This window comes from Salvia hispanica, chromosome 5 (genome assembly GCF_029641045.1).
Source record: "Salvia hispanica isolate PSC_SH4W2 chromosome 5, Shi_PSC_v1, whole genome shotgun sequence".
NCBI classification, from domain to species: Eukaryota; Viridiplantae; Streptophyta; class Magnoliopsida; order Lamiales; family Lamiaceae; genus Salvia; species Salvia hispanica.
Window position 1 is genome coordinate 47,594,047 of NC_142696.1, and position 27,909 is coordinate 47,621,955.

At 37.3% G+C, this 27,909-nt stretch overlaps 6 protein-coding genes across 9 annotated transcripts; 2 read left to right on the forward strand and 4 right to left on the reverse strand.

The window, feature by feature from the left end:
• Nucleotides 1-976: 976 nt before the first annotated feature.
• LOC125190240 (kinase C substrate, heavy chain-like protein) lies at nucleotides 977-5,301 on the reverse strand. 4 transcript variants are annotated; one of them, XR_016130617.1, is made up of 7 exons: nucleotides 5,066-5,293; nucleotides 4,881-4,994; nucleotides 3,960-4,055; nucleotides 3,441-3,629; nucleotides 3,225-3,359; nucleotides 2,887-3,126; nucleotides 977-1,164 (listed from the first exon to the last, which is right to left on the reverse strand). XR_016130617.1 is itself a non-coding variant. In XM_089058854.1 (6 exons), exons 1-5 carry the CDS (start codon nucleotides 5,178-5,180, stop codon nucleotides 3,259-3,261), a joined length of 615 nt encoding a protein of 204 aa, XP_088914980.1. In that variant the 5' UTR covers nucleotides 5,181-5,301; the 3' UTR covers nucleotides 2,622-3,070; nucleotides 3,225-3,258. The 4 variants fall into 4 exon arrangements, 2 of the variants coding, with proteins under 2 accessions (XP_088914980.1, XP_047943444.1); XR_016130618.1 differs by lacking the exon at nucleotides 977-1,164 and adding an exon at nucleotides 1,979-2,099; XM_089058854.1 differs by lacking the exon at nucleotides 977-1,164 and having other exon boundaries at nucleotides 2,622-3,070; nucleotides 5,066-5,301.
• Nucleotides 1,114-2,527, forward strand: LOC125190238 (vignain-like). The gene is made up of 2 exons (XM_048087486.2): nucleotides 1,114-1,590; nucleotides 1,703-2,527. The coding sequence occupies exons 1-2, from the start codon at nucleotides 1,149-1,151 to the stop codon at nucleotides 2,293-2,295; spliced, it is 1,035 nt and encodes a 344-aa protein (XP_047943443.1). The 5' UTR covers nucleotides 1,114-1,148; the 3' UTR covers nucleotides 2,296-2,527.
• A 609-nt stretch (nucleotides 5,302-5,910) lies between the features above and the next one.
• Nucleotides 5,911-8,152, reverse strand: LOC125190241 (uncharacterized). The gene is made up of 4 exons (XM_048087489.2): nucleotides 7,909-8,152; nucleotides 6,703-6,837; nucleotides 6,523-6,609; nucleotides 5,911-6,455 (listed from the first exon to the last, which is right to left on the reverse strand). Exons 1-4 carry the CDS (start codon nucleotides 8,035-8,037, stop codon nucleotides 6,291-6,293), a joined length of 516 nt encoding a protein of 171 aa, XP_047943446.1. The 5' UTR covers nucleotides 8,038-8,152; the 3' UTR covers nucleotides 5,911-6,290.
• A 3,711-nt stretch (nucleotides 8,153-11,863) lies between these two features.
• On the forward strand, nucleotides 11,864-13,731 carry LOC125188786 (cytochrome P450 76A2-like). The gene is made up of 2 exons (XM_048085841.2): nucleotides 11,864-12,929; nucleotides 12,997-13,731. Exons 1-2 carry the CDS (start codon nucleotides 12,009-12,011, stop codon nucleotides 13,606-13,608), a joined length of 1,533 nt encoding a protein of 510 aa, XP_047941798.1. The 5' UTR covers nucleotides 11,864-12,008; the 3' UTR covers nucleotides 13,609-13,731.
• A 1,524-nt stretch (nucleotides 13,732-15,255) lies between these two features.
• On the reverse strand, nucleotides 15,256-17,878 carry LOC125188787 (proteasome subunit alpha type-6). Its single transcript, XM_048085842.2, has 9 exons — nucleotides 17,659-17,878; nucleotides 17,412-17,506; nucleotides 17,241-17,322; nucleotides 16,802-16,898; nucleotides 16,428-16,486; nucleotides 16,254-16,336; nucleotides 15,954-16,049; nucleotides 15,643-15,702; nucleotides 15,256-15,551 (listed from the first exon to the last, which is right to left on the reverse strand). The coding sequence occupies exons 1-9, from the start codon at nucleotides 17,732-17,734 to the stop codon at nucleotides 15,459-15,461; spliced, it is 741 nt and encodes a 246-aa protein (XP_047941799.1). The 5' UTR covers nucleotides 17,735-17,878; the 3' UTR covers nucleotides 15,256-15,458.
• An 8,959-nt stretch (nucleotides 17,879-26,837) lies between these two features.
• LOC125187098 (fasciclin-like arabinogalactan protein 9) lies at nucleotides 26,838-27,695 on the reverse strand. The gene has a single exon (XM_048083617.2). The coding sequence runs from the start codon at nucleotides 27,669-27,671 to the stop codon at nucleotides 26,967-26,969; it is 705 nt and encodes a 234-aa protein (XP_047939574.1). The 5' UTR covers nucleotides 27,672-27,695; the 3' UTR covers nucleotides 26,838-26,966.
• Nucleotides 27,696-27,909: the final 214 nt, after the last annotated feature.

Below are 27,909 nucleotides of genomic sequence, written 5' to 3' on the forward strand. Positions count from 1 at the left end.
ATACTTGTCTACAAACTATACCCACATGTAGGGGCATCTCTATCTATATAGCTCTCTCCATAATATATATACTTACAACAGTTATTTAAGGTGACATTGTGCATAATAATGAGCAATATCGGATTCAATAAACGAAACTCATGGGATTGGACACCGTGATAAAGATTGGAAGCGAACCTCAACTCTGAAGGATTGGGGCGGATCTATCGCATTGTGGGATGAAGACTACTCAAAAAATCAAATTTAATGAAATTTTTTAACCCGTCTAGATCCAACAATTGAAATGAGTTATGTTTTGTAGTTATATACCGAAAGAGGGGAGAGTTATAGTAGCTGGATGCTCGATGAGTTATCTAGATCCCGACTCGATTAAATTTTTATTCGAGCTTCGTTTTTTGAAATTCGTTAATGAAGTTAAGGTAGGATTTAACTTTCGTTGTTGTGATAAAATGATAAATTTTAGTAAATTTATATGGAGTAATTAATTTGTTTTTAAAAGCAAATTAATAAATATTCAACCGAGAACCATAGAACCCAATTTATAGTAACGTGCTCACGACATACAATTATAATAAACTAATATACCTACGCTGATAAAGGACATATATTCTCTCTGTCAATGCCTATGTATTCATGTTAAATCTTTTTTCTAATTTCACCCATTTATATAGCAATTAGAATATTAAAAATAGTACTATTTTCATCATACGCGTTTAATATATTATAGATGACTTACAATCCGAAGAATAATATATAGCTCAAGAAATTCTAGTTATTTACAAATAGATTAAAAAAAACATAAACAAGTAGACACCACTCTAGTAACACTAAATACAATATGAAACTAAAACAAGATAGAAAATAAATAGTCCAACTGCATATGAAATTTAAACACGGAATAGAATGAAGAAATATATGCACAACACAGCATAGATGAAGCATGAAATATGCACAGAGGAGACACAACAAACTCATGGAAACAGAAAAATAGGGCAATCAGACATGATTCAAACAGAATTCCCACCAATATACGTAACACAACACAACACAACGCAACATAACAAAACACGATATGTATATTATGTAAGAGATCAGAAGCTAAACCTTATAACAAAGATTGCTTCCTCGAAATCCGCCTTGGCTTAAAAATGAAGATAGCTTCATCTGTTACAAGAAACAACATGTTAGCAATCGTGCTTGTGTGCATTCTGTGCATTTGCTCAGATGCACGTACAGAGAAGCCAACTGAGGAAGCAGCGGTCATGAAGAAGAGATACAAAACCTGGCTGAAACAACACAAGAAAACATACAGGGGCGACGAGGAATGGAACATGCGATTTGGAATCTACCAGTCTAATGTTAGGTTCATAGAATTCGTAAACGCACAGAATCTTTCTTACAAACTCACAGACAATCAGTTTGCAGACATGACTAACTTTGAGTTCCAGACCACCTACTTGGGTTACAAGAGCCGTAAGCGCCCACGTAATCAGCAGCAAAGCTACGAAGTTGGTAACTACGCAATACCGTCTAGCAGAGACTGGAGAAAGAAAGGCGCTGTGACTAAAGTCAAGAATCAGGGCGCATGTGGTACAAATCTCGCTTTCTTTATTTAACCTGTCTGTTTATGAGATGCAGTTTCTAAAATAAAGTAATCACCGTGCTATCTCAAAGTACATGCATTGAAAAATTTTCATCACAGGCAGTTGCTGGGCATTTTCGGCACTAGGAGCAGTAGAAGGACTCAACAAAATCAAAACGGGGAAATTGGTATCATTGTCCCCCCAAGAGATTCTCGACTGTAATTTGGGCATTGGTGATCTAGGTTGTCGTAGAGGTTACATGGAAAAAGTATATGAATTCGCGATGCTGAATGGTGGCATAAGTTCAGAAGAAGATTACCCATACAAAGGGAAACAGAGCATGTGTAACCTAATCACAGCAAGAAAGATAGCAGCAAGGATAACCGGCTATGTTCGAATACCTGAAAGGAATGAGTCGGCCATACGAGCTGCAGTAGCTCGTCAACCAATAGCAGTAGCCATTGATGCTAGCGCACCCGAGCTTCAGCTGTACTCTAGTGGAATATTCACCGGATCCTGCGGAAAAAAGCTTAACCATGGGGTTTTGGTAGTGGGCTATGGCACAGAAAATGGTGTGAAATATTGGATTGTGAAGAACTCATGGGGAACTGGTTGGGGTGACAAAGGATATATCAAAATGAGGCGTGGAACTTCTGATAAGAGTGGTATTTGTGGCATTTCCATGGAAGCTAGCTACCCCGTCAAAAAATAACTGAGGCATCCAGCCGTTTCGGCTGTCGGGTACTCATAAATTGAGTCAATATCAATTTAAATAGATATACACGCGCAGAGTAAAGTTCATGGGTAGAAATAGCCATAATAATAGTAGCCTTATAAGAATTATATGTTTATTCCTAAATTTATTCAAACAATATTCAAAATGTAATTTCTGTGTCTTGCTATGAATATAAGTTAATGTTTTAGTGCATAGAAGCTTTTCCATCTTTCTGCATTTAAGTCATAAACCTCTAGCACCCTTTTAGTCAGCTAATTTAATCAAACACTATCGTTTTAGTATACGTTGATTTATCAAGGTCGTGAACTAATTACATTCACATTTCTATACTTCTCAACAAAAAAAATCCATAGATTGGCAGGTCACATATACAAAACTGGACTTTGAATAATTAACTACCTGTGTTTTAGTATCATACACGCTCCTCGTGTTTCCACGAGACTACGACCTCAGATAGTTAACCTAATCTGTTTGATAAAATTAATTATATCTAAACACAAAGTACACTCTGTCCCTAATAAGACAACATAGTTAATCCTATGACAGAGAGAATGCGAGTAATGAAACCTTTTCATATAATAGTCACTGAGGCCTTCAAAGTCTCCAATCCGCTCTTCATGGTCTTGAATAGCAATGGTCTTGAAATGGCTCTTTAACAGCTGGATTCACTCCACACCTTATGTTGGCAAAATATTCCATCTTCCATCCATCACTCCCAAGAAGTAACGTGTGATGACAGCAATTATTTCCTCTGACATCAAATTGTAGGGGTCATAGCACCAAAATCTTCATTACCATGCCAATTCTCTGAAAATTATTAAGTTATGTAAACATACAGAAAAAATAGAGATTGAAAAAGAACGTAGGTGTCAAACTTATGAATTTGACAGAGGGTTAAAATATACCATGATGAAGATGTATATATTAAGGACACATCTGTCACCGAATATGTCTTCTTCTGGGCTTGCGGTGCCGAAAAAGACAAAATGCCAGGACAAAAATAAGAAGACCCACCTGGAGGTAGACCAGGGACTTCAAGCCTAGGAAAACAACTGATTGGTTACTCTTATGGAAGGGTGAACTCAAAGAATCATAAAGTAATTTGATACGTGGAGAAATACCTTTTTTAAGTTTCTGTGATGAGTCCTCCATCTTAATTCCAGGTTTGGCTTTTCTTGAGTTAATAAAATCCAGTTCCTGATTACTTTCTAAGTCATAATTTAATTTCTGATATGCAATATTCCCACCCATGACGCAATTGTTAGCACAAATGACAGTTCCATCATACTCATCACTTCCATCACAGCAGTCTGTATGCATGAGGTACCGCAAGCAAATTAGATGTCGAACAATGTTTTGTAGAAAGCAAACCTGACAAACTTCAATCTATAACATGCAGGCATAATCACCTTTCAATTAAGATATCGTGATTCATTTCTCTATCGAGGAACAAAAAAAATTCAGACGGGATAATGAAGGCCAGGAAGCAATTAATAACACTCTATCTATGCCATGATTTCAGCATTATAAAAGCTCGGGTGAGCGAAGCATGAATCAATAGCTCACAAATATATGCTAGTCAACCAACTATACCATGAAACCATTAGACGCTGAAGTGCCAAAGAATAGTTTTAACTCACCGCAAATCTGATCATTCACTCGAGAAGAAAACAAGAATCTGGGTGTGCTGCCTGTATTTTTACAGTAGAATTTGCTAGTTGGACATGCAGAAGTTCCTACATGACAAAGAAAAAAGCTCAAGGATATCAAACTGCATATAACTTGTTTCCAGTACTAAATTCAAATTGCATCTTTTAAAGCAGAAGCTAAAAGATTCTTATATAACCAAAAAGTTCAGCATCCTTGGGTTCATTAAAGATCATCTACCTTCAAAGCTCCTACATGCTTACAATAGTTACTACAATGCTCCCTGCTTCTCTCTCTCTCTGTCTCTCATATTGCATAGCCTTCATATATCAATTATAACTTCTATTTTCATTTCTCCAAGTGAAAGTGTTTACAAGATTATGAATGTCCCTCGCGGTAAGACTTCATCAACTAGTCAATCACATGATTTCCAGCCAAATATTGATGGTAACTAACACACTAAAGAAAGATGTAGAGACCTGAGCCTGCAATACTTATAGTTCCTTACATACTATCCTACTAAATGAACTTAACATTGAACACACTTCACACTCATACAGACTTCAATTATACACGGTTAGCACCAAAATTTGTAAACAACAGCTGGAGCAATTAACGAATTTCTACTTAACATAAAATGAAACTCAATCGAACTTCTTAAAATCACAGTGCCACATTAAGTAATCAGCTAAAATCCATCACAACACAACCGTTTTCCCTCTCTGCACCCCTAAATTAAATTCCATTCAAACAATTCAATCACCGATTCTCCACACATTTTAACTAAAAGAGCTGCAACTGATGATTATTTCTACCTACTCTCCTCCAGCGATCGACTAACAATTACAGAGCCTGTCCTCGAAGACTGAATCGAACAAAATAAAATACTCAAATGATAGAAAACGGTAATTTACCGGGCTCATCAGTGCCATCGGCGCAATCGCAGAAATCGTCGTTGAGACGGTCTCTGGTGAAGGATTTGGATCCGTCTTTACATCTGATCAGCTCCGCGTCGTAGTACTTGACATCTGTAGCGATCCAACACATATTTCACAGTTCAATAAATGTCGATCGAGAGAGAGAGAGAGAGAGAGTTGACCTAGAGGGTGGACTCCGATGAGTGGGCGAGAAGGAGAGGAATCGGAGTGGTGGAAATGGAGAGAAACGAACAAACAGGTGATGAGAGTGAGACAATTCGCCATTTTCGCCTGCATTTCCCACCACAATCGCCTTATTTCACGATGAAATTGAAATCACGTCAAATGCTATTTCAATTCATGGAATGTATATTCAAAATTTAATAATAATTCAATCTTAAAATTTGTTTGATTACATATTTTCTTCATTTACACAAATCAATCTTCATAAATTAATTTAAAATTATTTTCTCTTACAGAAGACTAGAGTCAAGTCGACTAACATCTCAAATAGAAAATGATTTATAAATTGGACAAAATGTCAAAATACTACTAGTCCATCAAAATTAGTTTAATTCTAAAAATGAGAAGTTTTAAATCAATACTAATCCTATATGTCAATCTAAAAATGGACTCTGCAATCCACTAACACTATCACATTTTCTCGTCTTCTCTCTTACTTTATCAATTACACGTTAAAACTCATGTCGTTTACAACTTTGTTTATTTTTTATAGAAGAAGATAGTATAAAATTTACTCCCTTGGTCCCATAATAGATGGCCCACTTGGGAAATGGTACGAAATTTTAGAAGATGTTGTTTTGTGTGTTAGGTGGAGAGAGAAAATAGTATATTTATATTAGAGGGGATTTTTCCAAAAAATGAAATATGACATCTTTTGTGGGACAAACTAAAAAGGAAAGTGTGACATTTATTATAGGACGGATGGAGTATGAAACTATAATCTGTCTTGAAACTTTATTTAGCCAAAAAAACCATAAATTTTGAATTTATTTGCAATATCCCATGACAAAAAAATGTAGTCGCTTACATGTAATACATCGTTAATGTTTTTCAACCAAACAACACTGTAAACATGTCGCAAACCTAAAATGCATATAAATTGTGTTTTCGTATAGATTATTGATAATACATCAGTAATTGTAAATGTCGCCACGGTTCACGGTTTTAAAATTTTGAAACGGAACCAGACCGCCTTAAATCACGGGTCCAGTCACAGTTGTTAGTGCACAGAATTCTTTACACGACACGATGCCTTGACCTGGTCAGCTTTTAGACACGCGATTTTGCAGTCTCCCGATGATCTGCTAAATCGCGAAGGATATACATTAGACACAAAAGGCAGAGCAGAAAGCAGATCAATGGCATTGTATGTAGACTCAGATCTTAAGATGGTTGAGCATCTTTTGGTTTGTTATCAGTTTCTTTTGCCACCCTTGATTTGAAAACGCCACTCAGGCCTCGTTCTTTTGCAAGTTGCTCGACCTCTGATATTCTACGCTTGAGCTGCTCGACTTCTCTGGCTAGTTCTTCGTCTTTTTGCCTCAGAAGCTGACGTGTTAGACGAAAATCAGTATATGGTCCACGAAAATCTTATATGCGTGTTATCAATACAAACCTCTAATTCTTGCTTGCGCGCTTCCTCTTTTCTGGCTTCTGACCTGGAGCTTCGTTGCACCTCGAAAACTAGAGCAACGCCTGCAACCTGATATGAACCAGTACAAGACTCGATCACCGGTCCAGATTTTTACAAACATGTTAAGACATTCATATACACTCGAAAATTTTTTTGAGGTACCGTGAACACAAAAAACTCGCCCACAAGGTCCGCAGCAGCCTGGACGGCTTTTTCTTCATCTAGAGGGCGAATGGCAACATCTGTCGCACGCCCATATATACGCCTTTGCAAATTCGTGGTGAGGCGATGGTTAGCCTGTTAAAGAATCACATCCGGTGAGTTTATTTCGAAATCACAAGCTGCATACTCTGCATTTACATTCAAAGGATGCACGGAAAGGACAATTTGCTATAGAAAAATGCGAAGGATGACTGACAGCGAGCAGTGAAAACTGAAAATGTCGAACAAAAACAGAAAGAACAGAATATAGAATTGACATGTGAACTGAAACGAACAAATGATAATCCTCTTACGAGGCCTTACGGTAAATTATCATCGTTAAACTAACTGAACATCCCTCTAAAATCTCAATGGACTTTTTATAGAGATTACGGTGAAGACCAAAGGTCTCGTGGAAGACAAAAGGCCAAAGATCTCTATCGCTGTCTCTAGCTTACCGACTGCTTTAGTTTATATTTACTTTGAAGCCGATGGCATCACGTCTCGAGAAAGGAGTATTTTTTTGCATAAATACGAGGGGTTGAAGTAGAAGATGAATCAAAAAACAGCAACCACAGTTCAGGGAGGGAAATATCAGTATCCGTAAAGGCCTCCAACGCCCTACTAATCGGGACCTAATCCCACCAAACAAACATCTGCTTCACAATTTGCAGTACAGATAAAAAATCCCAACTCAAACATAAACATAGAAAACAATCTGTAATTCATAATGCTGAAACATAACAAAATGCAGTAGCTAATGGATCAGAAACGACGCGAAAAAAACGAACCTCGGCCGTCTTTCTGAGAAGAAACAATTATTCTGATAAGATCAGTCAAGCAATTAGTACAGTGATTAAAATAATTGATTCAGAACTTATCAATGTGGTGAGCAACTCAATCCCTAATTTGTTTATCACACAAGATCATGATCATCTACAATTGAGATAGGCTATGAATTGCACAAATTAGCAAATAATTTCCCAAACATTCCATCTAAATCTAAGCAACATTATGTCAAATAGAGATCATCACAGATTCTCAAACCCTAATTAATTCTAGCTGAAGCAAAAACCTAAATTCAACTCAAATATAGCATAGAACTTCACAAGCCCTAGACAAAATCACCTGAGTTCCGCTCAATTAAGTAGTGGTGAGATGGTGAACCTGGGCGATGTTGATGATGGATTGGCGGAATCTGGGGTGCAAGCCGGCCTCTTTCTTGATGCGATTCCCGATGGGTTTGCAGAGAGTTTTCAGCGCAAGCGTCCCGAGCTTGAAAACTGGCAAAATCATTCCCCAGAGCTGTGTCGAACACCAGGTGTTTGATGTTTTGTCTGATAAACTCGAAATTCCCAACTACTGGAGTAATTAAATTGTCTACTACTACAAGTCTACGACAAAGTAAAGAAGAAAAAAATTTAATAGTCTTTGCATCCCTTGAATGGTCGGCGCGGATCTCCTAATCCATTTTTCCTACACCATTCCTAATACACCGTTAAACGGTCATCTTTATCACTTTGGTTTGCAGATTAATTAGTTCATTTTCACTAATAAACACTACGGTGCCGCATTGCTATGTGAACACTGTGTGCAATGTTGCTCGACCCCTACGGGCGCATCTAACATATTGCCCTAGGGTGAGCTAAAAAATCGAAAACTGAATATTCGAACCGAACCAAATTGAAATTTTGAAATTTGATTCGATTCGGTTTTAAAAATACAAAATTTTCGGTTTTCGGTTTGGGGAAAAAAAATTGAAAAGCGAAAAACTAAATTATAAATATTTATATATATAAAAAAAATATTAAATATATATTAATATTTTTTTTTTCGATTTTTCGGTTTTTCATATAATTTTGGTTTTTCTGGTTTAGTTCGATTTTTGAAGTTCGGTTTTCAATTTTTTGAGTTTGGTTTGGTTTGAATTTTGAACTAAATTCGATTTTTCGGTTTTGACAAAAAATCGAATCAAAGCCCCAATGCTCACTCCTAGTTGTGCCTAATTGAGTCTTTCACCCATATATTGTTGTAATCTTGTAATTAAGCTGTTGGTAGATGAGAGAATATTGAAATGGAGATGTGTCATGTGAATATTAGAAATCTAACTAAAATCTTGTGGCTATATTTCAGCAATAAAATATTTATTTGTACTACCTTTTGGCACATGCTCTACAAATTTCTTTTACTCATGGTAGTACTTTTAATTATTATTAATACTACAATTTTTAAATTTAGATTCTTTCGACGTATATATAATACACTAATTACTTTTATTGAAAACGATGTGTCGTGTCTTATTAAATTTATATTTATGGGATAGATGAAGTATACATATTCTCCATGCTTTTAAAGATTTAAAAATAAGGTGTACATATTGATAATAATTCACATTTCGAAAACCGGTATTTCAATATTTTTTTTGGTAAGAAACCACTTCACCATAAACTTGGTATTGTAAATTAAGAATAAGAAAAAATATCATGTCGTTCACTTATTTTTTAGCTCAAAATAGTGTTTGAATGATATATTGGTGTGATGTTTTATTAATATTTGTATCGACCGAAATACATTAGAACTTCTGGTGCTAACAATCAGTAATTCGAAAAGAAATTATGAAAAAATTAGAAAAAAAATAGATTTTATCCCTTTAAATCTCTCATTATTTTGTAAATCCTGTAAAATTATTTCACCATTTTCTTATTCTTTATTTTTACTATAATGAGTGACAATTATAACAGCAATATCTCGTATAGAGTAAAGGCCAAAACTGGTCCTGAATATATAATCATTTTACGATTTTGATCCTAAACTTTATCTTTTGAATTTTTTGGTTCTGCGCATTTCAAAAAAGATATTGAAATACCGGTTTTCGAAATGTGAATTAATACCAATATGTAAACCTTATTTTTAAATCTTTAAAAGCATGGAGAATATGTATACTTTCATCTATCCCATAAATATAAATTTAATAAGACACGACACATCGTTTTCAATAAAAGTAATTAGTGTACTATATATACGTTGAAAGAATCTAAATTAAAAAATTGTAGCATTAATAATGATTAAAAAGTACTTTCATGAGTGAAGAAACTTGTAGAGCATGTGCCAAAAGGAAGTACAAATAAATATTTTATTGCTGAAATATAGCCACAAGATTTTAGTTAGATTTCTAATATTCACATTTCAAATCGGATCACAACTAGTCCTCCGTTTACAATTCTGTTAATTTTATAACGCTCAACGGATTTAACTCAATTATGACCAATTTAAAATTATAATTTTTAAAATGATGAAATTCCATTTTTTGAAAAGAACATATAAAAAATGAATGATTTACAAGAAAATATTTTTAGACCTTTTTTACAGTAATAAATTTACAAGGGCCTACGAAAAGTTCATAAACAAATAAAACAAAAGGAGACAAAATCTATGATAAAGGGAAATGGAACCGGTAGGAAGATAGATTATTTTATATAAAAGTGACCATCATGATTCTTTTATACAATTATGAATTACTCCATTTCACTGAATATGAAAATGACCTTTCATGTTTAAAAAAAAAAGAAGATAAAAGAGTGGCAATGGGAGCCATCGCAGATAAAGTTGCATTTTGGCTCTAATATTAATTTTATGGTAGGTGATTATGTATTAAACAATCATGGCCAATTAGCCAATTAATGACATCTTCATACACAATGACCGTGTTGTAGGCTTAGTGATAGAGTTATTAATCTCGGATGACAAAGGTCCCGGATTCAAATCCAACGTGACACAGTCTTTAATTTGTTTAGCAAATTGGAAAAAAAACATAAATTTTGATCATATTCTAGTTCGTCTCACAATTTTAAAATCAGTTGTAAAAACCATGAAATTTGTCATTTTTCTCAAATTTTCATAAGGTTTAATTTGGATAAAATTGTATCGTGACATTGAGAAAAATATACTTATGAGACCAAAATCGGTAGTGAACTTATCAATTTTTCTCAAGACACTTTATCATATAGAAAATTGTAAAGTGTTGATTCAAATTAATGTGCATTTAAACCCATAAGTCACACTGTCACACCAACCATATTGCATTTGTATAATCAATCAATCATACACGAGGCAGAAGCTACAAAACACTCATATGACTCAACCCCACACAATTTCTAAATTAATTGGTTTAATCAAAATTTTCTTTTTAATCTCCAATTATCCTCCCAAAATATACTTGAGGCGACAAAGTGATTAGTGAGCCATGCAAATTATCCTCGTTTGATTAAATAAAAACATCCTAGGCCGGCTTTTGTCTACTAAAAATTATCTATACAATAGTCTAGAATTGTTTCATTTTGTGAAGAAAAGCAAATGGAGAAAGTGAGTGGAATGTGAGACTCATTTAAAGTATATGTCTTATACTACCTCCATTCATTAAAATTTGTTTTATTTTTTAATTTCCGTTCATCCCCCAAAATTTGTCCCATTTCACTTTTACTCCATCCGTCCACGAATAAGAGTCCCGTTTTTTCATTGTTGTCTGTCCACGAATAAGAATCCCGGTTCATAATTATCATAAATGGTAAAGATACCCCACATTCCACTAACGCATTTCACTCACATATCATTTAAAATTAATATATACAAGTGAGACCTCTATTCCACTAACTTTCTTCCACCCACTTTTCTTAACATTTCTTAAAACCCGTGCCATTTAGAAATCAGACTCTTAATCGTCGACGGAGGGAGTGCCATTTTTGGTAGTGGACCCCATCTTCCACTAATTCATTCCTACTCACATTTTATTATAAAACTAAGTAGAACCCACAATCCACTAACTTTTTCAACTCATTTTTCATTACATTTTTTAAAACTCGTGCCGGGTCAAAGTGGGACAATTTTGGTGGACGGATATAATAATAGATTGTGAATGTAAAAAGAATGTGGGGTCTGTATAATAAAAGTATAATGAAATAAATAGTTTTATAAACCGTGAACAAACTAAAATGGCAAAATGATTATTTAAATAGTGGAAGAGTACATATTTTGCACGCATGATGTCGCACCTTGTTTATTCTCCCATAAAAGAACAAACGAGACGGCTGAAAATAAGTGTTTATGCCAAAAACAAGATTCAAGCATTAGTTTTCCACTTCGAGACAAAATGCTGAAACCAAAGTGAATTGGAATCTTTCAAATCAAAGTTGACTTGAATCCATCATCAACTATACTATGTCTATATGTATGCATAATAGTATAGAGCTAGAGCCATCACTATTAGTATTATGGATTGGATATACACACTATTTGTATGTTGTGTTGCTCTCTTGGCACCGGCGGCGCTCCTCTTCCGCCTGCGCCCCCGGCCGGGCTCGGGCGCCTCGCGGCTGCCCCCGGGGCCAAGGGGTTGGCCCGTGTTCGGCAACATGTTCGACCTCGGCCCGATGCCGCACAAGACCATCGCCGGCCTCCGGACCGCGTACGGCCCGGTCGTGTGGCTGCGGATCGGCTCGATCAACACGATGGTCGTGCAGACGGCCGAGGCCGCGTCCGCGCTCTTCAAGGGCCACGACGCGAGCTTCGCGGAGCGCACGATCATCGAGGTCATGCGCGCGCACGCCTTCGACAGGGCGGCCCTGTCGCTGGCGCCGTACGGCCCGTACTGGCGGGCGATGAAGCGGATGATGACGGCCGAGATGCTCGGCCAGCGGCGCATCGGCGAGACGGAGGCGGTCCGGCGCCGATGCGTCGCCGACATGGTGGAGTGGATCGGGAATGCAGCTGAGAAAACCGGTCAAAGTCAAACACGCCGCGCCGTCCACGTGGCGAGGTTCGTGTTCCTGGCGTCGTTCAACATGCTGGCGAACCTAATGCTGTCTCGGGATCTGGTGAGTCCCGAGGCAGCGGAGGGTTCGGAGTTCCACGCGGCGATGCTGGAGCTCATGAACTGCTCCGGCACGCCGAATATCGTCGATTTGTTCCCCTTTCTCCGGCGGATTGATCCCCAGGGACTACGGCGGAAGATCGATCGAGGAATGGAGAAAACGTTGAAGATCGTCGCCGGATTCGTCGAGAAACGGAGGAAGGAAATGAAATCAAATCCTAGCGCTAGAAAGGATTTTCTCGAGGTGCTTCTAGAATACCGCGGAAACAGCGACGACGAGTGCGATCAGATCTCCGATCATCAGCTCCACATTATCATCATGGTAATTGATCGAATTAAACAGTAATTAAACTCCTAATTGATCGAATTTGAGATTCAATTCACCGCAGGAGGTGTTCCTGGCCGGATCGGAGACGACGAGCAGCACGATCGAGTGGGCGATGGTGGAGCTCCTCCGCCACCCGGCGGCGATGGCGGCGGCGAAGGAGGAGCTCCGCCGCGTGGTCGGAGAAGGAAACAGATTCGAGGAGGCGCAGATCGAGGATCTGCCGTACCTGCAGGCGGTGGTGAAGGAGACGCTGCGGCTGCATCCGCCGGTGCCGTTCCTGGTGCCGCGGCGGGCGATCCGAGAGGTGGAGTTCATGAGCTACCGGATTCCGGAGAACACGCAGGTGTTCGTGAACGCGTGGGCGATCGGGCGGGATCCGCGGTGCTGGGAGGAGGCGGAGGAGTTCAGGCCGGAGAGGTTTCTGGAGGCGAGGACGGATTACAGAGGGCATAATTTCGAGCTGATTCCGTTCGGCGCGGGGAGGAGGATCTGCGCCGGGATACCGCTGGCGCACCGGATGCTGAACCTGGTGCTGGGGAGCCTGCTGCATGAGTTCGAGTGGGGAGTGGATGAGGTCGGGGAGAAGGAGATGGCGGATGAGAGAGAGAGGATGGGGGTTACGGTGAGGAAGCTGGTGCCGCTCATGGCGATTGCGCGGAGGTGTTCGACCTAATGCCGGAATGAAGTTTGTGAATTGTGATAGTAATAGTATGGCTTTTCTTGTTGTTGAAGGCAATGTATTTATGTGATTATGTGTTTTTCAATCGCTCATGGCTTGAGCTTTATTTGTTACGTACTCCCTCCGTTCACAAATAGGAGTCTCGGTCGGTTTTTTACAGCCATTTTATATTAATGATACTCCCTCTATTTCATAAAAGTTGAGACAAAACTTTTGGGTAAGTAGATTAAGAATTTATATTAAATAAATAGGCGTGATGAAAAAGTAGGAAATACGACTCAACTTTTTTGGAATAGAGGGAGTAATAAATAGTTAAAGTGTGCAAATGGTAAAGTACATTATTCTCTCTTACTTTTCCATTTGTACACTTTAACTATTTATTATCATTTTTATAAAATGAGTGCGCAAAAGTGACCAGAACTCCTAATGGCGGACGGAGGGAGTATAGCTTATCTGAACTTAATCAACCTTTTAAAATTGATTTAGAAGCTAAAGATATCTTAACAAACCAATAAATAATTTTATACAAATAAATTCATCATATTATTGAGTGAAAATTACAAGAAAAAAAATACTATGTTTAGTCAGATTCTCTAGTCTTTTCGCTGATTTTATAAATAGATTATAAAAACCATGTATTTGTAAAATTGCACGGAAATGTATTCATGTCACCTATGTATATTATTGATGTGGCATATACACATCTGAATGAAGATTTAAATAGAGATAAAATTCATATTTTAGTTGTGTCACATCATATACAATTTCACTCAAATCAAAGTCTACGTAATAACTGACAACAACGTTAAACTTCATAGTTACTACATGGATCGAAAATTTAACTAAATTTTGTAATATTTCAAAAAATTTACTATTTTATTGGAATAAACAAAGTTAAGTGGAGATTTAATATGATTATTCCTACTAAGTAAAATATATAAGTTACATAAAATTAATAATTTTATATTTTTGTGTTTGATCACAGCCTTACCCATCAGACCTCACCTACCAGCAATATATAAAATAGTCTTAGAAGCCCAGCCCAACAATAATTCTTGTCCAATATGTGATTTAATCAAATTGTTATTCATTCTTTTTTCTTCTTCTAATGACATCATTTTTTGAAACGAGTGCAAAAAGGAAGAATCTCGCTTAAGTGGAACACAAGGGATATTAGTTTTTAGAAATTTTGAAATTAGAAATAATTGCAAAGTAGCCTAGAATGGTACCACCCAACCCAATGGCGAAACTTGAGTGATGAACTCCTCAATGCTCAAGCTCATATTTTGGAACTACACCAACACCATGTTAGTAAAATGCGTAATCCAAACACGACTTGCCAGCGACCACCACCCTTAACCGTTTGAGATAGTCCACAAGGCGATAAAGCATTCCAATGGTTTAGCTCAATGGTGGATGATGATGGATTGAAAGGGAAAAAACACTTCACTCTGATCACGGAACAATGTGATACAGCAGCATCTAACCTAATCATCACCGGCACGTTTGCACAAAAACCAGTCGATACAGCACAACTGGAACAACAAAGACACCGTAAAATTACTTAGGTCTCTCAATGAGGTTTATCCCTGACAAAGGATTGAAAGGATTATTGTGGGACATTTCATAAGTATAAGCACGAGATGGAACTATGATGTCATTGAGACTGAAATAGACTGTTAATTTAATGAAAACCAACTGAAATACTGCAACTGAGGAATTAAGTTCAAGCATAAGCCATAAAATGACATGAATACAGTATGATAGTCCAATCAAAACAGAAGGTGTTCCACTCTCCATCCATCCATTAAACATAGTTTCTGAAATCCGATCGGATTGGAAAATTAGTCACGCTCGCTGATTGCAGTCAGGTGCTCGTCAATTTCATCAGTCGACAGGACTTTGAAGATTTGATCCTCTTTCCTCACAACACCAACCTGCAAGAGGCCAAAGTTATGATGTGAAGTGTTAATCGCATTTTCAAGAAATAGAACGTACCATATTCAAACCACACAACTAAAAGATTACCTCGATCTCACTGGCCTTGAAATCCTCCTGTAGAACGGATTGTAGTGCTGAAATGGCAGTCTGTAAAGGAAAATGTTGAATAAACATCAGTCTCAACCTTGACATAGTTGGGAGAACTAGAGAGCAAAATAAAACTCTTCCTGGACATTCAAATAAAACTAACATCAAATCATAGTATGTCAATCATCCCCTATTATGTAGGTCATATGAAAAAAACCATTGGTATACCAAACACAACAACTCTCCCCTTTTGAACCAACATTTACTATATGGAATTAAGACAATTCTCAGATTTCTGATATGTTTTTAACCTGCACAGTTTCCTCATAGGTGAACTGAGGGTCATTTTTCATCTTTTTCTCCAAAAAGTTAATAGCCTCTTGCTCTTTCCCGCCAGCACTAGTTGCCTATCAGAAAATAAAATGGAATTAATTTATTATACCAGATGAGATATGAACTTTCTCATTAAAAAGTGTAGCGAACATGTGCAGTATAAAGTGAAGGGAATTCAATAAAACGTGCAAGTATGCCAATCAAAAAATGACATTAGAATCAGATTTTGAAGGTTTGAGAATTGACAACATATACAGAGACAGAAACTTCCGAACTACCTTATGACCAAAAAAGTGGCCAGCAGGATCACACTTGAAAAGCTGAGGACCTTTCTCTTCATCGATACCCAATATCATGGCAACTTTATAAAAAAATGAAGCAAATTATTGAAGAGAAACATGTGGTATGAACAACACTGGAAAGACTCATTAAGGATGAAAGAAGCAACAGACCTACACCAAGTGGTCTCATGTAGGCATGCTGGGTGTATACCTGAGACTTGTCCGCAATCCTGCATTGCATCAGTAACTAACATTACTACTGAAAACACATGCATTTCAGCATTCAATAGTTGACACTAGCAAGCTATCAGATAATTTCAAAAGCAAATATGAATATACAACCACAGCTGGATGCAATTTGTAGTAGAGTTTTCAAATAACTACACACTTTACATTCATAAAATAATATCCAAAAAATGTGTGAAAACTATAGTTCACATGAGTTAGACCAAATATTTCGTAGAAGTAAGTAGACTACAATGAAAATAGAAGAGCAAACAAAAAACAAAATGTATTTTTAGAGTAACAATGTATAACGACCATACCATCGTGCCAATACATCAACAGGCATTTCATAACCATATCTAAAGCGAAACTCAGCAGCCTCATTTCTTGCTTGTTGCACCAAAGTCCTTGCATCAGCTGTACAGGGGGAACACATTGAAATCAAATTTTCGATGAATACATGCCGAGGAAAGCAAATCTGTAGTCTTCCACGCATTAAGCATCAATTTCAGCACAAGCTTGTAAATTTATGCTTAGTCAAAGACTTGCCTAATACGAGAAAACTATCTTCAACTACCTAGATTTTCATATGGACACTCAAACTTTTTGTAATGCTTTAGAAAACCAAAGCTTCTTAACCAGAAGAGTACCAATAACAGCATAACTAGCACATACAAATCTCAATTCTTAATGAACATACACCATCCCAGCTAATGAATGACTACACAGGAAAACATAGACAAAAGAAACAATCACTACCTGTTATTCCAGTAGCCAATAAACCAAGGTACTTGGTGATTGGAAACAAAAGCGTGACGCTTGTCTGATCTAAGAGCTTGTCCTGGTCACAGATAATTCAATATAAGAAAACTCAACCACACAAAATAAAAATTTAAAAATAAAAACAAATCACACACTAAAAATCCCCACCGGCACTTTCTTCTGAGTAACAACACACACTGAATCCTTCCCTCGGACGCCAATCGAGGTGACTCCGGCGGCCTTGACGGCCTTGAAGGCATATTCTGCAAAAATTAGGGCAACAGAAATTCACAAACCCTAAATTATAAGAATCCGCCGAGAAATGCCGATGGACAATCACTGTTGAGCTAAAATTAGGGCTTTCGATTGGGGGAAAATCAGAGAAAACAATATTTCGTCGAAGTAGAATGCTTACCAACTTGGTAAAGCCGGCCTTCCGGAGAGAAGATCGTAATGTGTCGATCGTATCCGCCTCCACTTCCGCGGCTCATTCTTCAAATTTTTTCTGCTAAGATTTGGCTGTTTTTTCCACAAATCGGAAGATTTTTTTCAAATGAATAGGATTTGATTTGCAATTTTGAAGAGATGAAGAGAGACTGTGTGAGTGTTTTTGGGCTTAAATTTTGTAAACGAAGAAGAAAGCTTTGTGCACAAGACAAGCCAAGAAGAAATAATAGGATTGAAAAGACTGAAGTACCCCCCAAATGTATAAGGCAAATTTTATTTTGTTTATTAAAATTTATAGAGATATTTAAGGTATTTAATTTCTAATTATTAATTAAGTTTACTCCAATCATTTAATCATATCTATATATTTTATCTAAATTACACACTAACCAAATATTAATAGAATTAAATTAGGTTATTGTTCATATCTTCTTCTCCTGCACGCCATTGCGATTTTTGTATTTTAATTTCTCTTCGTTCCCTTTCTCTAAATTTGAACTTGAATGCAATAAATCAAAATCTGAAAAGTGTTTTTGGTATAGTTTTAGTGTAACTTAAAGATAGTTTTTTTATTCAAAAATCTAGTTTTATAATATTGGAGGTATTTTTCTACAGTATTTCAATTTTGCAGTACGGTTGAAAATGGTGTTATATGAGTGAAAATATTACATTATCATTATGAGATAATGGAAAATAAAATCTAAATTTTTAATTTTTTAATTACTTTTAAAATTACGAGATGAAATTTTAATTTGACCAAATTTTCCATTTTTTTTTTTTTGCAATTTGCCTAAAGAAGTTCTGATGTGATCCTCGTTTCGATCTCAAAGCTACGCACAAGAAGAGGAAATATAACTTGGCCCGAAATCTTGAGTTGGATGAAACGAGTAGAAGTAGTTATGATTTTCTATTATTTAGGAGCTAATAAGTTTAGTTAAAAAAATATTGGGATCAATCATATGATTTAATATTTATATTAGGTATTCTATATTAGGTATTAGGATTTACATGTAGTTAGACATTTGTAAGGATTTGGTTAAGCTATTATTTTAATAATTATATTCTCTTAGAAATAAGATTAGTAGTTATATTTATTAGATTGTTAGGTTTCATAGTTTGCCTATAAAAGGCGTGTAATATGAGTTGAGATGGGGAGAAGAATATTTTTGAGATTAATAAAGATTGTGCTTATTTCTTGAGTGTTTACTCTTGATTTTTCCTATTCGAATTCTTGCAGCAAGGTGTTTGTTTTTGAATAGTTTATCGACTTATCAATCAAACGTTCATATTCGATTGTGGCGTCATTCATTCCATTCACACCGCCCTCATCACGTCGAAGTTCACATCCATCGTATTATAATTATTTTTCAAATATCCATCTTAAACTGGAGGAATGTCATGGCAGATTCATTATTTTCGATTTATCACAAGTATAGCAAGCCGTGGCTAAAGTGAGAGGCTAATTTGTTCGGAGAGGTGTCGCGAGAGTGCCGCGAGCCAGCGAGGCTCACATCAAGTTCATTTTAAACGGTAGAATGTGAAAGATATTGGGCTGGCCCGAGGTCACCAGATTGAGGGATAAGCGCAAACCATATTATAGTATTTGGCCCAATTATACATCTTATCTGATTACTACTAATAAAACAGATAAGATGTATAATTGGGCCAATTATAGTATTTGGTTTCTAAAATCATGAACTTTACCTAAAATTTGGTATTTCCCATAAACTTTGAAATTGGTATATAATATCACGAACTTTGCATTTTGTTTGGTATTTCCCAAACTCACTCAAATAAGTTATTTTCATCAAAATCTTATTTAACGTAGGCAACCGTGATATGTTTTATAATATTTTGAACCACTTTTTAAGTTCATAACATGTAGGATAAAAAGTTACGTTGAAAATCACGTTGATTTAATCGTGTGAAGTATGATGAAAAAGCCTCGTAAGTTAGTCAAATATAGTAATAGACATGCCGTGGGAAATACCAAACAAAATGCAAAGTTCGTGATATTATATACCAATTTCAAAGTTCATGGGAAATACCAAATTTTAGGCAAAGTTCATGGTTTTAGAGACCAATTTCCCTAAAACAAAAGAAAATCTATTGTTGCCATTTAATAGCCTTAAATTAAAAACCATATAGAAAACATTCATTAATGTCCATAGTTATTTCTGATGCATAAATTGTTTAGCTTCAACTAAAATTCAAATAGTGTTTCTGTATATATAAAAATTCCCCGATGCATAATGCAAAAAAAACAACGCCGCAACTCTTTCAGTAATAACAATATGTGAAGCCACAAATGAGAATGGAATCAAACAAAACAAAATAATTGGCAACATCAACCAAACAAAGAGTAGTAATAATAGAAAAAAGCACACCAGCATGCATGATGAATTTGAGAAAAATAGAATCACAATTCACAACACCAATCCCAAAACGCCGCCGCGAGTCCGATCCCTTCCATTTTCCGACCGCGCCGGTGCAGGTTTGGTTCTGCACCCGCTGCTGGGGGCTCAGGTTATCCAGAGCCCCTGAAGAGCAACTTGTCGAGCGACTCGCCGAGCGACTCGTCGAGCGACTTGCGGAACGACTTGCCGAGCGACATGGAGTACTGGTAGGGGAGCGACTTGGTGAGCGTGTTGGTGAGCGAGTTGAAGAGCGATTTGTAGAGCTTGCCGAGCGAGTTGTAGAGCGAGTCGGTGAGCTGATCAATGGTCCCGGTCTGGTTGAGTATGCCAAGCTGCCTAATGATCCCGATCCCGTTGAGTAAGCGGAGTATGTCGTTGCATTGCCCGTCTCCCATGAGGATCTCGGTGACGTTGATGGGGGCCGGGGCCGGGGGCGGAGGCGGGGAGAGTTGGGCGTGGGCAGACGAGCCAAGGAGGAGGAGGGGGAGAAGGAGGAGGAGCATGGAGGAGGAGGACGACATTGTGATTGTGATTGTGATTGTGATTGTGATTGTGGTGGTGAGGTGTGGGATGGATGGATGGATATTGAGGGGTTTTATAGGGGGGGTATTGTGGAAGAGTATTATTCAACTCAATTAAGTTTAGAGATATTTTTTTGTTAGCACGAAGACTTCGAAATTGTATTAGAAAGATATTTGAATATCATACCACCTACCATACCGCAAATTGCTGTATGCAAAAATGGCATACCGAATGTTTCAGCATACCTCACTTTGGTATGCCAAAAATTCGGTATGGTATATTTTCGATGTCGTTAGCATACCACATTTTTACTGTATATCAAAATAAGGTACAACATACTTTTACACCTTTGTTCATACCGCAATTTTTAATGTAATTAGTTTTACGTATTCATTATTAAATATATTAATTTATAATTAAAATATATCCATATATATGATCGGTATATATCGTATGTTCGATATAAATTGATAAAGGTATGATACCGCATAGTCGGTATATACCTCATTTTTGGTATATTACGTATGTCCGATATGCCACAGTATACAAAAATCTATACCTTTATCGTATTGATAAGGTATCATACCGTATATCTATATACCACAAATTAGGTATTTTCGGTATCTATTCAGCGCAGTAAGTGTGATATTTCGGTATATTTACCTAGCCTTAAATCGAACCATATCTTTTGTGATAAAAGAACTACTTAATCCGGTGATTCGATGCAAATTAAATTATCTTTTACTAGCATAATTATGGATCGAGACCAAATATTTTGGCACAAAACTAATATTAGACAAGTTACTTTACTTAAAGAAAGGACAATTTTTTTGAGTGTGATACCACTATCCACAAACATTTATTTATTTATCAGTGGTAAAACTATTTAATTATCTATAGTTATATATTTATGTGATTGATGTACCACGATATTAATATTATTTATTAAAATATTGTTGAAATGCTGGCAAAAGTTGAAATGTACCCAAAGAAACAAAGTCCAAGTTGCCGACCTACAAGTATTTTATACCCCACATTATATGTATGTACACATGCATTTGTATAATTCATGTGATGAAATAGTAATTAATTTATAGTAATACTCCCTCCGTCTCACTTTAGGAGTCCCGGTTGAGATAAATTAAAAAATACCTACAAAGTGTTAAAAGTGGGTCCCAACATCCACTACAACTAATAAAAAAGTGTTAAAAGTGGGTCCCAACATCCACTACAACATTTATTTATTGGACACTCAATTAAAAGTGGGTCCCAACATCCATTACAACATTTATTTATTACACATTCAAACATTTTTTTCTTAAAACATGTGCCCGACTCAACCGGGACTCCTAAAGCGGGACGGAGGGAGTAATTAATAATTAATTTTGTATGTTAAAAATATTAATACAAACACATAAAATTATCAATCTTCTTGTGTTGATACATTTATGTCTTTTTATTAATATTTAAATTTACATGTTATATTGACATAGTTGTTATATATATCTGTATTGATAATTTTAATACACAATAATTGAAAATTATCAGTGATTACTCTAAACTAGTAATATTATTCTAACGCGACCTAGTGTTTGATATAGATTGTGCCTTTTTATTTATTCAAGAAAGTTGTTATCCTCAACTGATTGAATAGATATTGTTGTGATTGTGTGAATCTGAAAAGATATCATTCAGTCTAACTATTTCAATTGACCTTGTGATTTCTCATTCATTTGTTGGTGACATGTAGTATAATCGATTAGTTCCCTTTTAACTCAAGGGATCATTAATTAAATTGGGAGTTAATTATAGGATTATCATGATATAGTACTTATTAGTAGTGACAGATTTATATTGGCGCTCATGAATGAGATTCACTATTATGAAATGACGGTTTGTAAAGGAAAAAGTTGAAAATCATCAGTCTCAAAGTTGACATAGTTGGGAGTGAGTTAGAGCATACACAATGGTAAAATTTTGGTCCGGACGATCCCTCATCCGGCTACTGCAGGACGACGGACGAACATTCGAGCGCGGACGACGCGTCACCCGACTCTCGTCTAGAGCCTCGTCCGCCCACTGCAGGCCCACAGGCGAGCGCGAACGAGGACCAACGACACGTTTTTGTATTTTTTGTTATTCCCGCATTTTCCTTCATTTTTACACCTTTTCACCATTCTCATTTCTCTCATCTACTCTCTTCTCTCAATCAAATTTGAACCCCGACCAATTCCAAAAACTCGAACAACGCCGACAACGGTGTGCCGATGTTTGGCGGAAGTGGCGCCCGTTTGCCCGGCCATGAAGACTATAGGGTCGATACTCATGGATCTGTAGGGACCACAATCGATTCGGAAAGCGAGTTCGATTTGTTCTTCAACGCGGATTCCTACATGGTCGATGATATGGAGCCGAGTTGTGGGACACCTCCCGCTCCTGACTCTGGGTCGAGGCACAAGTCAGCGAGGAAAAAGTGGATGGCACGGAAGGATAAAGCCACAGCAGTCCCACTCCCAGCAGAGCAAGTCAACAACGAGTACGAGAGTTAAAGTAGTGTTAGTTGATATTGAAACTCACATTATTATTATTACTTTAATAGTATTTTAATGGTGGTACAAGTTGTAAAGAACTTGATGTATAGGGGTAACAAATTAAGATAATTTTTCATGTACGGAAATGCCCATATTTTTGTAGGATAGATGAAAATGGAAAATGCACATATTTTTTGAGGATGAAAGAAATATGTGAACTTCATTACCGATGAATTAAATGATGTTATCTATTTATAAAAAAATAATATTGTTCGATTGAAAATTAAATATAGACAAAGCAAATATAATTTTTCATTATAAGATAATGTAAAATAAATCTATACTTTTGAATTATTTTGATCAGATTTTTTAAATTGCGAGCGAGACGAAATATAATTAGACCAAACTTTACAATATGTTTGGCGATTTGCATAAAGAAGTTTATATCAAATGGCAGGGCTGTGAAAGGGTTTGAACTGGCCCGAACCCACCAGGCTGACCAGGTGCAAAATCAAGCCATTTTGTAGATCTTGGGCCCAATTAACCCCCCCCCCCCCAAAAAAAATAAAAAGCAAAAGAAAATCTACTTTTACTGCAGAAAAAAAATGAAACTCAAAATTTAAAGGCTCTTAATCAAATTAAGAGCATTTACAGTGGGGAGGGGGGAGAGGAGGGAGTCGCTTGGATATCCGACAAGCATATGTGGATATACGTTTTATGTCACTGCACGGTCGATTTGGCATATTAGAAACAAAATAGTTTTTCTGAGTTTTAAACCCAACTGGGGGTTCGAGCAGAGACAACTCTTATGACCGAATAGAACATTTTCCTAGCACTTTAGAGCTCGATAATGTTCCGTTATTAGCGAGCATTTGTGATATTCTCTTAATAGTGCTTCGTATTTGACATTTTTGTGCTATTGCGGTTATTGAAGATTGATGTGTTTCCTAGATTCATGAACTAATGGTCCAACTTCTAGTATTAATTCTATGTATTACTTTAATTATGATACATGTATTTGTGTAGGTTTATCCAACTAGTGCATTCCTACACTAGTATAAATAGGATGATCCGTGTACTCATTATTCATTCAAGTATTCAACAAGAGTTCTCTACACAAAGTATTCACCTTGTTGGTCTTGTTTCATTTATCTCCACATAAATTTCCAACAAGTGGTATCGAGAGCTAAGTCGTTCTTATATCAAGGCGTGGAAGAAAATGGCAAATTCTGGAGCAAGTCAACAACTGCCCATCTTTGTTGGTGAAAACTATGATTTCTGGAGTATCAAAATGAAGACATTTTTTCTATCAAAAGATCTATGGGATGTGATAGAAAAAGGCGTACAGATTCCTCCAGAAGGCAACACTGCTGCGGTAGAAAAGAAGGAACAACAAAAAGATGCTACAACATTATTCAACCTTCAAATGGCCGTAAGCGATGCCATCTTTCCCAGATTGATGGGAGCCACATCCTCAAAAGAAGCATGGGAGATCTTGCAACAAGAATTCCAAGGAAGTTCAAAGGTCAAAACCATTAAGCTTCAAAGCTTGAGAAGAGAAATGGAAAATCTCAAAATGAAAGATTCCGAGAATGCTATATAATATAGAACCAGAGTAATTGATCCTGTCAATCAAATGAGATCTTATGGAGAAACAATCGAAGAGTCAAGAGTTGTTCAAAAATTCTTGATCAGTCTCATCGAGAAGTATGACCATGTAGTTGCAGCCATCGAAGAATCGAAGGACTTATCTACACTATCACTTGTAGAACTCATGGGGTCTTTGCAAACACATGAGCAAAGATTGACCAGAAGAAGTGAAGAAACTTTGGAAAATGCTTTTCAATCCAAAGTCAATCTCAAGAGATCAAGTGATAGCAAATGGAAGGAAATAAATGGTGAATATCCTCCTTGTGGTATTTGCAAAAGAACGAATCATTCAGAAAGTGATTGCTACCACAAAGGAAAACCTCAATCTTCGCACTGCTCAAAGTTTGGGCACAAGGAAGCAGACTGCAGGAACAAAGAAAAGCACCATGCCAACTATTCTGAAGAAGACCACGAGTATTTGTTCTATGCTAGTCAAATTTCGAAAGAAGAAATCAATGACACATGGTTCATTGATAGTGGATGCAGCAACCATATGACGCCAAATGAGAGCATCTTCACCGACATCGACTGTTCCGTCAAAACAAAAGTCAAGCTGGGAAATGGTGAATTGGTGGATTCCAAAGGCAAAGGCACGGTGGCTGTCCAAACAAAGAAAGGTACTAGATTCATTAAAGATGTCCTTCTAGTTCCTTCTTTGCATCACAATCTGTTAAGTGTTGGTCAAATGATGCAACAGGGGTATTCCTTGCACTTTGAGGGAAACTCTTGTAGCATCTGTGATAAGAAAAACAACATGGAGATTTCGAAGATAAAAATGGGAAGTAGCAGGAACTTTCCTGTGATCTGGCCCTATCCAAAGGCCGATCATGTCGATAAAATTGATCCTCATGTTGTAGAAGATGAAGACCATCCATCACCAAATTCACTGCCGAGGAAAACAAGGTTACAAACTGAAATTTATGAAAGTTGTAACGTTTTTTTCCTCGATCTTCACAACCTTCCAGAAGCATATAAGGGATCCGTCTGGATTGAAGCCATGAAGGAGGAGCTTCAAAAGATCAAGGAGAAGGATAAATGAGAATTGATAAATCGCCCTTCTAACAAAGATGTTATTGGAGTAAAGTGGATTTCCAGACTCAAGATAGATCCAGACAAAATCATTCAGAAATTCAACGCAAGGCTTGTAGCCAAGGGCTATGCTCAACAATTTAGAGTCGACAAAAGCCCTTCCGAAAGCAAAATTTCACCTTATGAGAGAGAAGCTTGAAGTCACCGGAAAAACATTAAGGAGGAGTATTGAAGATTAATGTATTTCCTAGATTCATGAACTAATGGTCCAACTTCTAGTATTAATTCTATGTATTACTTTAATTATGATACATGTATTTGTGTAGGTTCATCCAACTAGTGCATTCCTACACTAGTATAAATAGGATGATCCTTGTACTCATTATTCATTCAAGTATTCAACAAGAGTTTTCTACACAAAGTATTCACCTTGTTGGTCTTGTTTCATTTATCTCTATATAAATTTCCAACAGCGGTATTGCATGCCCACCTCTGTTCATTAGTTTCATTGGGTTAGTGGTCCATTATTTTGTAGCTATCATGTGTTATTCATTGACTTAACACCCATTAATAGAGTCCAACGATAATAGATATGGATATCTAAATTGAATAAGGCGACTCTTCATCGATATAAGAGTTGCACTATTATTTAAAACATGAACCACCAAGGCAAGAGACCTCCTTTCAGAAGTCAACAGTCATGTAAAGATACATACTTATGACCAAATTTAGTGTTATACATTCATCAACAAAATTGCATCGTTTAACAAAAAACATAAACAATATAATACACGTATTGTTGTATATACCAAAAGTCAATCATACTTCACTTGTTATTTAACAATTTGCCCTATAAAGTAGTAGTATATATATGTGTGAATGCATGAGCTGCCCATGTGAAATTTTCTCAACTAGATCCAAATAATTTCTATTTAAAAATCCCCAAACTCATACATAATGCAAAAAAAAAAAAAAAAAAAATCCTTTATACGAATATGTGAAACCACAAATCAGAATCGAATCAAATAAAACAATTTAACATCAACCAACCAAATAATTATTTAAAAGAAAAAAGTAAAAACACCACCATAATCAATTTAAGAAACCAAAAAAACTCATCCCCAAAATCACAACACCAATCCCATGCACATCACCCAAAACGCCGCCACGAATCCGATCCTCCCGGCCCCATTCCCGTCCGGGCTCTGCGTCGACGGCGCCGTCGCGTCCCCGCCGTCCGCCTCCCCTCCCTTGGGCGCCGCGGTGGGCGCCTTCTTGTCCTCGTCCCCGGCCTCGTCGAACCGCGGCATCAGCACCTTGTCCACCTGGTACACCGCGAGGGGGAAGTCCTTCCTCACCGCGTTGTACACCGGGGCCACCACGGCCCCGGTGCTCACATTCACCTGGTTGTTCTGCCCGGTGATGTTGAGGCCGAACACGCCGCCCTTCTGGCCCGTGGTCAGCGTCCTGACGGGGTTGCTGACCGACAGGAGGTCGGTCAGCGAGTAGTACTTGGGGCAGATGTGGTTCTGCACCAGCTGGACCTGCTGCTGGGGGCTCAGGTCGTTGAGAGCCCCCGGCGGGAGGTTCTGGAAGGCGTTGTCGGTCGGGGCGAAGAGGGTCATGCCCTCGCGGGAGTTGTTGAGCTGGTTGTTGAGCTGGTCCCCGGCTTGGGTGACGTTGAGGAAGTGGATGAAGCGGGTGTATTGCCCCTCCTTTTCGAGGACCGCGGTGATGTTGATGGGGCCGGAGGGGGCTGGGGCGGGGGCGGACTGGGCGCGGGCCGAGGGGGCGAGGAGGAGGAGGGGGAGGAGGAGGAGGAGCGGCGACATTGTGGTGGTGGAGGAGGCAAAGGAGTGAGGTTTGTGGTGGTGGGGTGAGGGGTTTTATATGGGGATAAGAGTGTGTTGGAATGAGCTGGATGTGAATAATAGTGACAAATATTATTGAAATTTAGCCCTTATCTATATTATTCCCTATGTAGGGACCAATTATAGAATGAGATTATGTATATTATTGTATAGGTTAAATTGCTTGTGAAATTTCGTTTACAGAATGAGATTATGTATG